Source organism: Anas platyrhynchos, chromosome 7 (assembly GCF_047663525.1).
Source record: "Anas platyrhynchos isolate ZD024472 breed Pekin duck chromosome 7, IASCAAS_PekinDuck_T2T, whole genome shotgun sequence".
Taxonomy (NCBI): domain Eukaryota; kingdom Metazoa; phylum Chordata; class Aves; order Anseriformes; family Anatidae; genus Anas; species Anas platyrhynchos.
Window position 1 is genome coordinate 39,734,675 of NC_092593.1, and position 15,849 is coordinate 39,750,523.

At 37.1% G+C, this 15,849-nt stretch overlaps 1 protein-coding gene across 5 annotated transcripts in view; it reads right to left on the reverse strand.

The window, feature by feature from the left end:
* The window catches only part of HYCC2 (hyccin PI4KA lipid kinase complex subunit 2), a 60,565-nt gene that overhangs the window by 9,549 nt on the left and 35,167 nt on the right, over positions 1-15,849 (reverse strand). For 4 of the 5 annotated variants that reach the window (XM_072041372.1, XM_072041374.1, XM_072041373.1 and 1 more), the window contains 6 exons: positions 15,364-15,479; positions 14,409-14,504; positions 11,441-11,557; positions 10,648-10,735; positions 4,418-4,577; positions 3,061-3,228 (listed from right to left, as the gene is read on the reverse strand). In XM_072041372.1, coding sequence (XP_071897473.1) covers positions 3,061-3,228; positions 4,418-4,577; positions 10,648-10,735; positions 11,441-11,557; positions 14,409-14,504; positions 15,364-15,479 — 745 coding nt within the window. The remainder of the gene's footprint in view (positions 1-3,060; positions 3,229-4,417; positions 4,578-10,647; positions 10,736-11,440; positions 11,558-14,408; positions 14,505-15,363; positions 15,480-15,849) is intronic. The other variant, XM_072041376.1, reaches the window with a different exon arrangement.

Below are 15,849 nucleotides of genomic sequence, written 5' to 3' on the forward strand. Positions count from 1 at the left end.
TACTTGCTTTAACCTCCTGCATCCATATTTAAAATGCATATACTTCTACTCTGCTCTGTTTGGTCAAGCTAGATCATCATCTTCTCCTTGAGACATACGTGTATTTTCTTACATTAGACAGCAAGATATTTTAGTCAAAACCCATCACATCTCCATTCCCCCCAACCTTCCCACGCATAATCAAAGATGCTAATAAAAGTACAATGTAACTGTAACACACTAAAAGCAAGAGCACTTTTTCAATAAACCAACATTTGTGTTTCTTCATAATCATGCAAAGCTGGATGAAAGCATGTTTGGTTACAAGCAGCAATAGCAGCAGCTGAAGTCCCCTCTCAATCCATTCTATTCCAGCAAAAGATGTGTAACTTGCAAGATAATCTCTTCAACAATACTGCTAAGCTTTTCCTTATTGCAAGAACACTGCTTCTTCGATGCTTCCTCACAGTTCATGTCAAAACATTTTTGAGTAACAAAATGCTAAAACTTATATTAACTGGTCAGGGACACTGAAGCAAAGGAGTCACACAGAAAAAGTGGCATTTCATCCACAGATTTTAAAAAATAAGACTGAGAGGGGTTGTTGCAAGCTTTTGGATGCTGCAACTATATAAATGCCCAAGCAGCTCAGCAGTGCTCAAAAATGAAGAAGATAGAGAAGACAACATGCAAGAGAATTTCTGTCTAGTCAAATCCATGTAGCTACAGAAGTTCTCAGTACGACTGAAATAATTCAGCAAACACTCTTTTTGCAGTACATGTTCTTTTTCTTCTAAAAAGCTATCCTCAGAAACAAAAATATTTCAATCTTTGCATACTCTGTTTGGGGGTAAAACAGGATGAAGTCATAGAAGTTTATTGGTTTGTTTCCAGTAGACCAATAAGATGATTTAACAAAAAGAACCTAAAAGCCTAGTCCTCCCAAGTACTCTCTACTGTAAGTCCAGAAGAGAAAGAGACAGTGCAACCTAACAGGAATCCTGTTGATTGCACTACAGCGTGTCTTTTGGATTCTCACTCTTCTTTCAGAATAAATCTCTCTCCAAAGAATACATAATTAATGCCAGTACATAATTAACCCTGTAGACATATATACAACATTCTTCACTGTCTCAAAATAGTGCACAGTGGTTAGCTGCCACCACCCAAAAGCAGAATACCTTGGTAAGGTATTACTAAGTCATTCTTGAAATCTTCTGCCTTCTTGTATTTATTGGGTCAAAACACTGATCTGAAAAGGATTTTATTACAGTTTTTAAAGTAACCTTTATTCTATTTATCCTTTCCGTATCTGAAGTTTGAAGAGTCAATGAAAATGATCGACATTCTCATTATATCGTTTGATATCAAAATTATATTTATGAGAGGAAATTTTCTAACCAAAACTTGGTGAAGTCAGCATCAATAAAACAACAGATCACTCTATTTACACACGATTCTATACTGATAACCAATCCAAACTCCATTCCTGGGCCTTTTCCCACATGCCGTCAACTGGCAGAATTCAATTTGCCCAAGCACATAGTTATACATGTATACTGCCAACATTTAAAGAAGTACAGTATATTCAACCAATTTCAACAGAAATAAAGCATGTGGAGTTATGACTTCTCCAGTAACATCTCAATTGATATAGGTGTTGAAACAAATTAAGACTAGAAGGCCACATCAACTTCTTTCCTACTTTGCATTTTCCAGAAGGTTCTCTGCAGCTGAGGAGTTCTCCATATCCTTCAGGTCATGCACATGCAAAGTTTAGTAAAGTGAACTAAGACCAACTGAACCAGTGAAGTTAGAAGACTACTTATTTACTGAGCATGCTCAAACTCACTATGCACCAAGGAACAGATTATAAATCTATGCTAAACATTTTTATGCAACTATCTTCTACTGAAGTATGATGTCTTAATTATTGTTTGATAACGCCTCTGATTAAGGGGAAGGATTCTCCGATAACATTACATTAAATCTCCAAGTTCTCCAGAAGAACAAATTTGAAGCCTATGTAGCTCGCTCCTATCCAAATCCACAAATAAAATCTTGTTTATGATCAACTGATAGGACTATAATTGTTGGAAATACCAAAACTGTTTGATAGACTGTTCAGATGGAAAAGGAGACTTAAAATAGGAAAACACTTGAAATTCCATTAAGTTAGATTTATAAGAAATTAATTCTCATCTCTGAAGAGAAATCATGATCCAAATTTCAGCGCTCAAATGCTTGTTCTCATGGAATAAAGATGAGAACATTAATAGATGAACTTAAGCAAAGTGAGTATCTGCCAGCTACTCTATCTGCTATTGCTGGTTGCAGAGCAGGCATACAAAGCTCTACAGCATTTATGTGGACAGCAAAAATGAGCAAAAAAGCAAATACTGTTTCCTAAGCATTCAGAAACATGACACCCTGATTTATTCTTGAAAACACAAGATTTTTCTCATTTGATAATTGATTTTAGAGCAGCCAGGTCATTCATGTAAACTAGTAAGCGTAAGAATCTTCAGTTAAAGAACGACTGGCAAATAAAAATATCTCCAGTTGTGAATGTCTTAGATAGGCTTGTCTTTGTTCTTGGAAATTTAAAAAAAAAAAACATGGACTAACAAGACACTATTGGAACTAAGTTGTAGCCAACCAAATACAGTTGCAAACACAATACAACCAATATTCTACACTGTCTACTTTTCAGGACTAGACTCATGTTTATCTGGTGCATTTTTTCCTTCTGAATATTAAACATGCTCAGTAATAGAAAGTTTCCAAGCAATCCCAAAGCTCTTGGCTATTGCCCCTGTCATTTTTATTTTTATTTGCCATGCCAAGCAGTCTTTCACCACACAGATGCAAGCCCCAGGCCAGCCCACGTGATAACAAAAGGTAGTACCTGACCTGATGTTAGGTATATAGGGGATGCGTGTATTGCAAAGAGAAGCTAATACACCCTGGGATAGCGGAAACACACACTAGAATGGAAAGAAGTTCTGCTTGGGGATAGGGAGCCAGGATCCTCCTCCAGCAACTGCCTCACTGACTTCTGCCTCCTCATCTCTGTCCTACCCTCTGTTGTGGCTGCTGCCAAGGTGGGCTCCAGGAAGCCATGCTCAGGGGTCCTGCGCATCAGCACCTCCCCCTCTTGCTCATGTTTGATCCCTAGGTCTGTGGAGCCGTGTTGGATCGGTGAGCCAGGTATGCTTGAGTCAGCCTCGTTTGAGAAGTCAAAGCCATCTGGGATTCAACATATAACATTTTAGTGCTTTTCTATTCCTTTCTTGGCATTTCAACCCAGGCAGGGAAAATAGAAGATTTATGCGGACATGGAACAAACAACGAAACACTACCCACGCTTAGTTAAGTTTGTGAGAACATCCACAGAAAAGGACAAGTGGGCTATGCTGTAGACCAGAGACTTGAAAAATGAATATAATGGCAACTACAGTAAAGACAAACACGACCCAGAGTCCTGAAAACAGAAGACAGCTGCTTCTTGTCCTGAACATCCATTCAGTTGAAGACCAGAAGTCATTAAATCCTTTGGCACACGATATAGGAAAAAAAAAGTACCAAATGAAAGATGTAATACTTGTTTTTTAGACTCTTGTACCCTCTATTTATTTTTAGGTTATATTACTTTTTTTTTTTTTTTACCTTCTGCCATTTATGCATCTTTTTAAAATCTGTTCAATACATGCAGAGACAAAGTTCTGTTTGACAAAATGAATTCAAAGCAAGCTTTTTGCTACAGCTACAATGAAGATTTCACCACATGAAAGTAAGCATTACTACATATTTACTGTTCTTCATACAGTCAAGCACACTTCTATATGATCTAAATATTCACTGAAGAAAAATAAGGTTAATTCTAAACTATCCAAAGCTACTTTATGACATATCCTCTCTGTAAGGCGGGCCATATGATGCTAGGATTACAGTGTTCAGCTCTTCCATCTCCCATTGCCTTTAGTGGTTGTAGGTAACCGGAACCCTGTCAAGGTCTGACTAATACCATTCATTCCCTCATCTATTTATGATGGCGTGCAGTGAAGTTTGAATGGATCAAAGAAAGAAGTCAAATTATAAACCAAACTCTGCCACTACAATTTTATGCTGTGTTACACAGAGAAAAAAAGTCTTAACTATTTCCAGCCTCTCCATTTATTTATTTAGTACCTACCTCATGGGTTATCACCAGATCAAAAACAAAACAAACATCCCAAACCTTCATGTTCATGCAGTGCTCTGAAAATGTAAAATACTATGATACTAAAATACACTGTTATGGAGTATCACTTTTCAAAACAAAACAAAAACAACAACCACAACCAACTGTTCTGCAAACATTCAAACTCAGAAGCCAGGTAACAGTGACGATGAATACAGTATGCTACAGTATTTGCTGTCAGCAGAGAAAGCTCACCTTCTCTCCTCCAGCGGTGACGACGGATAGAAGCTGTTGTAATGGCAGTCCGAGAAATCCTCGGCACTGTTGGAGTAACTTCTACCTTCAGTACCTTCTGGCCTTCTTGTGACGCATCAGGAGCATCAAAGGGCAGTGAGTTCTTCATGGCATTTGCAACCTAAGATGAAAATAAAATGCTATACTACCACCATGCTTGACTGCGTAAGTGGCAGCTTTAGATATCTTTGCTGGATCCAGAACAGGAAAACAACCAAGAACTGTCAATTATGCCAGATCCCATCCAGACAGATAGCTCCATCCCCAAGATTCAGAGTTGGTAACTAAGTTGGGAAGCTCATCACAAGCCTATTCCCAAAAATACAGTTGAATTTTCTCTCTCTCTCTTTTTTTTTTTTTTTTATGTAATCTACTTTGTTCCAGGTTTGCCCCTGTACTCAGAGGTAACAACCTACACCAGAAGTTCTCCACCCAAACAAGATTGCAAAATGACAAGAAAAATGAAAATACCACTTGTGTCATGACGAGAATGGTCACAAGCCGAGCCAATACAACTGGCACATGGTCTCATATATGGGAGACACAGGACCAGTTTCCTTGCATGTCCCATTTTCCCCCTCATTCCCTACCATCTCAAAAAAGAATTAGACTCTTGCAAGATTTAAAAAGAACTGCAACCTAAGCAATGGGCGTCAAATCATTAGAATACAGTGATCTTTATAGATCTAATTTTTATTGTAATTGTGAGAGTAATACATTGTATTGTAATAGAGTAATATATTATTAGTGTAATTTATATATTGAAATATAGATCTAATTGTTGTACATATAATATTGTAATATATATGTAATTTTTATTATAAAACCAGATGCTTTGCATCTTTGAGATACAAAACTCTTTTGGCTTTGATGTTTTAACTGTACCTTTAAATTTACTGTAAAAGGCTTTGTTGGATTAGAGATTTACTATTATTAAAGCATCTTTCAATTAATGTTTCCTAGTTTACAATTGTTCTAGAAGTAAACTCGTGTAGCAGCTCATGAAAAGCAATTTAGGCCTCTGTGGCACGTGCTGTATTCAGCAAAAATAAAGCTGCTACACACAAAATGTTTTAAAACTTCAGAAAAAATGTCTAAGTGAACTCACCTTGATTTTCCAATCTTATTGACTTCATACAACCAACCAGTATTAAAAACTTTGGAACATTTTAAATTAGACATGTCAACTTCATTCATAGATCTCTTGTATTTCACAAATATTTGACTCGCTACATGCTCCTTAGTCCCCCTCTAAGGGGGAACACAATAGGTAAAATAAGGTCAGAGACAACTAGACTTAAAATAAAACAAGCATGGAAAATGTATCTGATTAATCTCTATAAAATCCTACCTGCCAATAGCTGCCACAATAATTTGTGTAGTCTATTCTCCCAATTACAGTTTACAAGAAGCATTATGAAAAGCAACATAATATCATCTCCTTCTCTTGCATCAGAAAACAAAGTTTAAAAAAAAAATCAGTGATGGAATTTCAGAGATCAGAATTCGCTATATGACAAGAGAAACGTATCTTGAATACACACGGCCTGCATGTTAACCCAAGGCAGGGGCATGTAAAACCTTTTTAAAAGATACAGATACGGCTATAACGTGGCAGTTCTGTCCACCCAAGTGAAATACAAATCACCTTTAGAATACACATCTTTGCAAGATATTCCATTTTTCTGACCATGCATGAACTTTCCTTCCTTTCACAACATATTGTATTCCTGTTCTGTAACATAAATATGATCAAGCTTTTTTTTTTTTTTTGTATGAAAGCATGTATCTAGCTGCTGGAGTTGATACAACTGTTTAGCACATGACTACAATCAAGCATTTCCTAGTCTTATGCTGTAAGCAACATTTTCCAATGCTCCTCTCAACCTAGTGAAAAAATTAAAATATGTTTAAACTCCAATGTTGTCTTGATATTCTGAGATTCCCCGAGGCCTCAGAAATGTGAGGGACATCCCACAAATTCCTTCAATTCCCAAAGACTACATTAGGGAAGCAGATTTAGTGTATGAAGTTAGGAGAGATCTACTAAACCAATGGAACAGATTCTATTCGCAGAACTTTCCTTGTATAATTTGTCTTGTAAAGACCTCAAATAATGCTTGATTAAAAAAAATAAATTGATGCATACCATATGCCTTAAAAGCTCTGATTTACAAGTGTTTATCAGTACCACAGTAAAGTAAAAGTGACTTTCCCGTACATTCGAATAGGCAAACCATCCAGCAACCATACGAAGAAATGAAACTCATTCAAACATTAAAGCAGAGATGACAGGATGTTAACTAATCAAAGACTTCTCACTTCCTGGGAAGCTGGAATAGCTGTCATATCCTGATCTTCTCCAGCTTCTGCTGTGATCCTGGAAATCCTCATTAAACACTTTCTCCATTGACTTCTTGCCTGACTTCTACCCAGCCTAAATATTCTTGGCACCGGTGTAGAAATGCTCTTTGTCATGCTGCCTTCTACATGCCCACCTCTGTTTTGTCCTTTGCTAGTCAATTCTCTCAACCTCACCACAATTGCTCTCCTATTCACACACAGGCCTTTTTCCATGTTGTCCTCCTGCAGTGGTACAAACCTCACTGCTTTCAACCCATCCTTGACCTCATAAAAGACTTCAGAAACTAATTTCTGCTGTACTGACCCAACACAGATTAAGTTCAACCATATACAGTGGTTTATCTTCCAATCATCTCTTTTACTAATATTTCACCCTCTTTTGAGCAAGTACCTTTCTCAGCATTAAAATCTAAAAATCAGTAGAATTCTGCATTAGAACCAGGTAAGTGACACAAAACTTTACTTGAGGAGCTTTTTAAGAACTTGCCCTTTTTAACAGCACAAATCATACTTCTGGGGACTGAGGAGAATCACATTGAAATAAAGTTCATGCAACAGTAAAGCAATCCAAACAGACAGTTTGGATGAAACACAGCCATTCTCCATCAGGAAAAAAATGAAAAATAAAATCTGCAATACTTCGGGATGGGAAAAAAAATTGCTTTCATTATGTTTTAGGCTCCCTAACAACAACAGGCACTAGTTCTGTACTAAAAGGTGGGAAAGCAAACCACAGCAGAATTCAGATTTAGCAAGCCAAATCTGCAACTGGCAATGACAAAAGAGAACTGGCTTCATGCCAGATAGCCACCCTTGCCCACCAGAAATAAGCTCTGACAAGAAGAACGTGCAGTAAAAGCAGTAAGTACATAATAAAAAACACTGGATAAAGGTGCTGTTACAACAGGGATTTATTGATCCATACCTCTATGGACCAGGCTAAGAACACCTGTGCATCTCTGCGCCAAAGCAAAGGATTTCCTTTTGAAACAAGTGCAGAAGCTTTGTGTTCAGAGGAAGATGTTATTTGACTGGAACTGCGCTACTCACTCCTAAAGTGCAGCCTACCTTAGCGATAATATTGAATCACTTAGATTAGTTTCCAACTGCAGAAACTCCCAGTGTTCGTGACTATGAAACCAATATCCAGTATTTGTTAACGGATTCCCTTCTTCTACCAAAAAAAGCTTTTCCCTCGGATTAATGCCTGCCTTTCCCAGTGCAGTTTCTGGGTAATGGTGAAAAAATGGCTTGGGAACTGCTTCAATAATCACAGACACTTCAGATTCCTGATGCTGCTATTTCAGGATTTATTTTTATTCCACAGGCAATATAAACCTATTTAAATAAGAACATGGATTTACTATATTGTCAAAAATATTTCTCCAACAGACATACTCAAACACAGGGAGTGTGATGTTTCTCATTGTAATGACTGACAGTATTCTCACAATTACATGAATAGCCTGAGTACAGATGTCTAAAAATAATCCTACCATGGAGGATTGCCTAAATATTAAATGGATTTCAAACAATTTGCTGCTGTTAGGCAATCCTAGGCAGAGACTGAACTTTAAACATACCTGGGATGATGCACAGATGATATTTTATTTGGTGCCAGTATCCGCAATAGTTTAAAATACAAAGTTTTATGTAGATAATCATACACATCTCCTGGAGACTACTACTAAGTGAAAGGACTCAATACTCGAAAATGTCAAATGCTTTGGTATTATAGCATGAGGCCACAGACATGCAGGTCACTTTTTAATATGAAATGGTAATTTATTAACACTGCTTTTCAAAAACCACAGTAAAACAAGATGGGAAACAAATGCAGTGATCAGCAGGGCTAGGGAGGTGATCGTCCCCCTGTACTCGGCTCTGGTGAGGCCGCACCTCGAGTACTGTGTTCAGTTCTGGGCCCCTCGCTACAAGAAGGACATCGAGGTGCTTGAGCGGGTCCAGAGAAGGGCGACGAAGCTGGTGAGGGGCCTGGAGAGCAAGTCCTATGAGGAGCGGCTGAGGGAGCTGGGCTTGTTCAGCCTAGAGAAAAGGAGGCTCAGGGGTGACCTTATCACTCTGTATAAGTATATTAAAGGAGGCTCTAGCGAGATGGGGGTTGGCCTGTTCTCCCATGTGCCTGGTGACAGGACGAGGGGGAATGGGCTAAAGTTGCGCCAGGGGAGTTTTAGGTTAGATGTTAGGAAGAATTTCTTTACTGAAAGGGTTGTGAGGCATTGGAACAGGCTGCCCAGGGAGGTGGTTGAGTCACCATCCCTGGAAGTCTTCAAAAGACGTTTAGATGTAGAACTTAGGGATATGGTTTAGTGGGGACTGTTAGTGTTAGGTCAGAGGTTGGACTCGATGATCTTGAGGTCTCTTCCAACCTAGAGATTCTGTGATTCTGTGATTCTGTGATCAGGGCAAGACAAAAACATACAGATATGCCTGCACATGTATGCATGAAAACCAGACAAGTGGGCAAGTGGAAAAAATTGGTGATACCATGACATTGCCAAACAACTGCTTGGAGTGGCAAAAGTATCTTTGTAAGAACAGACATTCCAGAAGACTTTTACAATTAAAAGTTATCTCAAAAGACAAACTGATTTTTAAAACTCCTGAACAATCAGGATTGAAAATTGTCCTATCATCAATTGAATTAGGTTCCAGATCCTCCTACACACTTCTAAAATGTTGTATTTTGATAGGCTGGCCTCATTCAGTAGTTTCAATATTGAATTTAAAACTTTCCATCTGATGGAGCAATGAGTCATTTCCAAAAGGAACCAGCAATTATAATAATTCAATGGATACCAGCCATTAAAAAGCAGAACTCTCAGAAAGCCTGTAGATAGCTTTTACAGCCAATATTAATTAATCAAGAGCATAATTTTACTTAATTTACTGGAGAGAGGCATGTCAGATTGTCACAAAAGAAAAAGACTTTTCCCAATCCACTCCTTTCTCAGCTATACAAAAAAAAGCCTTAAAATTCTACTGTTGGTAGTTTATAGGAGGACCAAAGGCTTCTGGCCACAATTTGGACAAACTGAGATAATATTCTGTTCTACTTCTTTCCTTTACTATTCTTCCGTATTTTAAGTCTCATTCCTACATCTGACAAAAAATAAAAACCTTCCATTCCTGCTTCCTTTATCACCCTCCTCATTCTCTCCAACCACATGAACTTACATCCAGCTTAGTTTCACCTCTTTCCCTGCTTCATTTTTCTTTTATGACTGGGACAACAATTCTAGTGAAAACCGGGGGTAAAAAACACAATTGATCATAAGAAAACCATTTTAATGATGCTCCTCTAAAGGAGGTAAAGATTAAGATTTGTGTGATTTTAATCAATCAAAATCCAACACTGACTCTGGAGATAAAGCTCCTCTGCACTTTCAGCTCTATTCTGTTGCTGTTTGTTCTGTTGTGTTATCAGTTAAACCACAAAACATTCTAAACCCTTCTGAAGGTCTAGAAGCAAAGAATATACCTTTTTGCAACCAACATCCTATGACACACAACCATTCATTTAAGCTTCTTTGAATCACTCATGAGTAGCTGGTGCCAAAACAACAAACATTTTGATCCAATTGTACAACATTAGAAAATCCTATCTTTCTGCATTAATTAAAGACCCCAACACCCTAGCAGATAAAGCATGGTATAAATAGCTATGTTAAAAACACCAGCTGTTAACAACCACTTGTGTTTGGGAATGCAGTAAACAGCAACAAATGCTTTCATTATGAGTCCACTTCAGAAATGCATCCATATTCTTAATCAAGTCCATAAATTTCATTATTTTTTTTTCTTACCAACAGAGGCTGTGAGTAGAGTTCAAGCTGTGCTCTGTAAATTATGTCCTCCAATACCTCCTGGCCAAGATCCCACTGACCATTATATCTAAAAATTAAAAAAAAAAAAAAAAAAAAAAAGAAAGAAATTTATCTTTTGTGTCTTTGGTTCTTTTTGTGCCTTTTGCTGCCCAAATACAGCTTTTCACTTCTTATGTGGAAAACTGCATACACACCCAGCCCCTCCACTTCTTTCAGAAGTGTGGACAGAGTTTTGTATTACTCTTGTTGCTATAACAAAATGTCATACCCCCTGACACCTCCAAGTGAAAAAATGTTGATACCATAATCAGGACAAACTTAAAGAATAAAAAAAACGGGTCAAGATATAAAGGTTTACAATACTTAGCAGGACTCTATTTTAATCAGTAACAGATCTTTGCTACCTCAGAAGCTACCAGTATTCGAGAGGACTGCACTTCAAGTTACCCTGGCAGCCAAGCTCATTATGCTTTTGAACAGAAGGTTATCTGAAGGTAGTGGAAGCTTAGGAGAAGATGATGCGAGGAGCCTCACTCTCTTCAGCACCTACTGCTGGTGTTTCACCACCTACTCCAATGTTTACAGAGATACTCACACATTATCAGTCGACTGACTGAGCAAGTAATGGGAAATATAATAATTTGAGTTAAGATTCCTGTGTCCTAAAAGTTTAATTAATTTCTTTCAATTATAAAGCAACAAATGCTGCTATTTTAATCCATGTAAAACTAGCCATTTATTCTTTTACAAAAAAAATAATAAATCTACTTACATGGCATAATAGACACCTGTGAGCAGCTGCACCATGAAGTCAGGGTCCAACACCACTCTACCATAGTGTTCTTTCCAGCGTTTCTCATGCTGCCGTGGAAATCCACTCACACACAGCCTGAAGGAACATATCATTGTAACAAAATGTTAACCGCAGAAATACTACAAACATCTTTACATCAAAGCGATTTCCTTTAATTTTTAAAATCTGCTTTTCAACATGTAAGTACACAATGTCGAACACTTTATGTTGCTCTTCCAACCATTAAAACAGTTTTAAAAGTGTCTTAAGAAATGACTTGCTGATAATCCAAAGTATTATTCCCATATAGCCATCATCTCTTTTCTTCAAATCATAACCAAAATGAGGCAAGACATTCTCTACTGCCAGCCACTAAATACGAGGCTTTCCCAGAAACTCAATAACCAAAACTAATTTTCTTAAAAGGAAACAGTGGTATAGAAGAGAGACAGGTCATCCCCCATCTAATGTATACCGACAGCATGCAATCACCTTTTACCTTTAGTTAACACAGATATTGTATACTTGAGAGTTATTTTCAGCTGCCTTCTAAACAAAAAAAAAAAAGGAAAACAAAAAACAAACAAAAGTCTTCTGGCCCGTGACAAAGTGTATGCTTTTTATACTACATAGCACTGACTCTACAGTTTAAAAAAAAAGATGAATTTATTCAAAACTTTAATATCTGAAACTTATATGTGGAACATGGAAACAATACATGGCTTCTAATACATTTAATGTACATTTACTGTTTCTCTAACCTACATGTATTTAGGATTTTGCTCATAAAAGAAAATAACATGCATGAAACCTCAAAATTAACAGACATGCTAAAACACAGCATTCGATTGCCTGTTTTCCATCAGACATCTGAACATGTAACTTCTACACAGTGCACGGATCCAGTAATGCCTAGATTAGTTTTCCCTTTTAAAGCTAGCAAAAGGGATTGCATGAACTTTTTGAATACAAACTGACACCGATCAAAACAGTGAATGAAAATGCCCATTAGCCACCAAAAAATCCCAAAGGTTTCAGGGGAGAGGATCCCACCACTCACAAAAAAAGTATTTATGACACCTTATACTTGTTTTTTAATTCTTCAAACAAAGATGAGCAAATGCATCTGGTAAAGAATAAAAGCTAATACCTAAAGGATTTCCCAGTTATCATCTTTAACCTAAAACCCATGCAATTTATTATTTTAAAGCATGTTTCGCAGCCTCAGTGACAAAAACTGTAGCCCAAGTTCCTTTCTAGGTGACAAGCAGTGCTACAATGAAAAGCAACTACCAGCTTGATATGGTTGGTCTACTTTTTCCACCCAGGCAAGCTGCATAGATCAAAGTATCCCAATGGTTCTGAAGGTTGCACTGCAGACCCGCCCAAAAGCTTTCAGAAGCTTCACAGTTACACAAGGAAGATCCCAGAAGTTTCCATTTCCAGGTCACTCTGCTGTTTGTGGAACAAAGTGACTCCTGCTTTAGGCATCCAATAACTACATTATAAACTATTGTAGAACTTCTACGTGTAATAACCAGAATACAAGTTAAAAATGAAGTTTACAGTGAAGTTTCAATAATGCATGCTTAGAAGAGCAACAATGTGCATAAGTTTAGCTAAATGAATACAGTTCTGGAAGTTGTATTTAGAAAATTAAGGAAAATAACTGCAACTCAATAACTCAAGTTGAAAATGGATTCCTTTAACATGCATGTTACACAACTGTGACCACATAACACAGAAGACAAAAACGTGCAACTTTTACTCAATTCATCATACAATAATCTCATTGTTGGAAATGGTTTGTTGCATCCAAACTCTTGTTGCTGCTGCACTGTTCCAAACAATAAAAAAAATCCTTAGCCTATAAAATGTTCCCTCTACTCTCTACTCAGAGAATAGATCTAATTTTGAAATGCAGGGAAATTGAACACACTTGCCAAATTCAGCACAGTCTTAACTTGAAGATGATGGAAGCACACCAAGAATTAAATCATTGCCATCAGAAATTAGAGGAAGGAAAACAGACTGTCATCTTAATTAACTTTGTGTGCATTACTAGAGAAAACACATTGTCAGAAACTAGCCTGATCCTTTTTTGTCATACAACTGAATTGCAAGCAATGTTTTTCTTTTATGACAATAGTGTGCTGAAGCAAATAAGCTAAAAATCAAACATGTTTAAAGAGATCACTCTGGAGATAGCAGGGAAGAGAATTTATCTCATTTTAGAAAAAATTGCTTATAAAAACAGGCAGATAGGAGTATCAGAAATACTTGAGATTTTTCAGAGCATAAAGCAGTGATCTTTGCCAACCAGATGCCAGATGCTTCTAAGACTATCCAAGCAGGAGATTAAGTAAAGGACACGTATAAGAGTTTGAGAATTCACAGTACTGAATTCTCCAGAAAATTGAATGTCATTCCCACTGTGGAAAGAAAGGAAAAAAAAAAAAAGAAAAAAGAAACAAAGCTAAAACCCAGGATATTGTTTAACCACTTCATATGAACCATTCTCAGAAACAAGAGAGGTTTATATTTGGAAGCAGAGGAAGCTAGACGCATTCCTCACAAGATTTTAAAGCTGATCATACTGAGAAGTATCAGATTTACCTATCATTCAGACAAAGACAAATCAGTCTGAGCAAAATTAAACAAACAAGAACAAAAAAAAACACAACACCTTCTTTTCTTCCTCAAAGAACAGCAACAGAAAAGTTACATAACTGGAATGAAACCCAATGCAGCAGTAAGATAATCTACGTGTTTTATTTATATTCAAGCATAGCATCAAATCTGCAATTAAGTTGCAGCAGGACTGACTAAGAATTACAGGTTTTAGGTTATTAAATACAAGTAAATTCACTTTTTTTTTTTTTGGCTGGAATAGCATTTAGAAATCTAGATATACCCTGCAAAACTACATCAAAGGCAAATGCCTCACCTGGAACCCATCCTACAAAGTGATTGGTAAGAAGAGGCAGGCATATAGACAATAGCAGAATTGTAGCACAGCATGAGAAAGCTCAGCACCTCGAACCTGAAAAGAAACAAAACTCAGTCTCAAAATTGCCTCACAGGAAAATGTGTCATGAGTAAACACACAAATCCTGAAAACCTCTCCCATTATAATTCACTAACTTGAAATGGGACATTAAAGGTTCACTTTAAATTGTTATTATTGAAAACCATTAGCCTATGTAGGAATTATGGAGGAAAGAGAACATGGCATAAAATTTGGACAAAGAGCTACAGAGCTGGACAAATCTGTAACACTTTTAAAATTATTTTATCATTTTTTCCAGAGCTAGCTTTAAACAGGTAAAGCTGAGAGTCACTAGAACAGCAGGGCATTGAAACAGCTAGTCATACAGCTCAGTCTGCTCTTCAACATGCAAGGGATCTGGCTAAAAATGCTGGCTCCAGTGACTAATGATGAGTAAGTAGACTCCCAATCTTCCATGTCCTCAAGCAGCAGAAACAAGAAATCCAGTTTCTGTTATCACTTATCCCTAGTTCTATCTGTGCACTCAACTTCATTCCCATTTTCCTGTGGAAAAAGCAGTCCCAGTTCTCAAGCGAGAGCTGACGTTTTTTATTTTTATTTTTTTTAAACACTTCCAGGAACATTTGAATTGACAGGAATAAACCCAAAGATATTCCTGACAGACACAGCAATGACATAGAAGTTACTCACATCTAAATTAAAAGTAAGAACACATGAAGTTGGAAGCAAAAACAAAAATATACCTCAAGACTACTAACTTGTTCTCTAGCTTTATTTCCAAGCACTATATGTTGAAAAAGGACCAAAATATAACCTATTTAGTCTTAATGTTTAAGGACTTGTTGACTGCTTAGCGGAGCACCTCCAATGTTACAATGCATCTGATACCTACCGGTTCTGTGCTGTGAAGGTTTCTCTTTGAGGATGAAGATCACTGTAAACTACCCTGATGAGATCATGCTGACACAGAGCTCCTTCAGTTAAAGCCATGGATCCAATTGTAGAGGGCTAGAAGTAGGTGATGGAGGGGGGGGAATAAGTAAACCATAAGTAAAATTTCTCCAAAAGCATTACAACTTCTAACCACTCAAGCCAAAATACACACTTGTCTTGTTATCTATAAAAAAATAAAATTATTTCAGAATACTGTAAATCTAAAAACATTATCTGATTTCGTTATCATAAACTGCAGTAGAGCAGGTGAGAGTAGTTTTCAATTTTGATTGTTGCATAGCCATCTAAAGTTTGTCCTAATTGCACAGACCTCTTGTACAGTAACAGTGGAGAAAGAAAAACATAATTCCAAATTCAAATTGTATTAATGAGGAAATAGACTTCTCTTATCATAACACTTAAGAAGCAACCCATCTGCAACTAC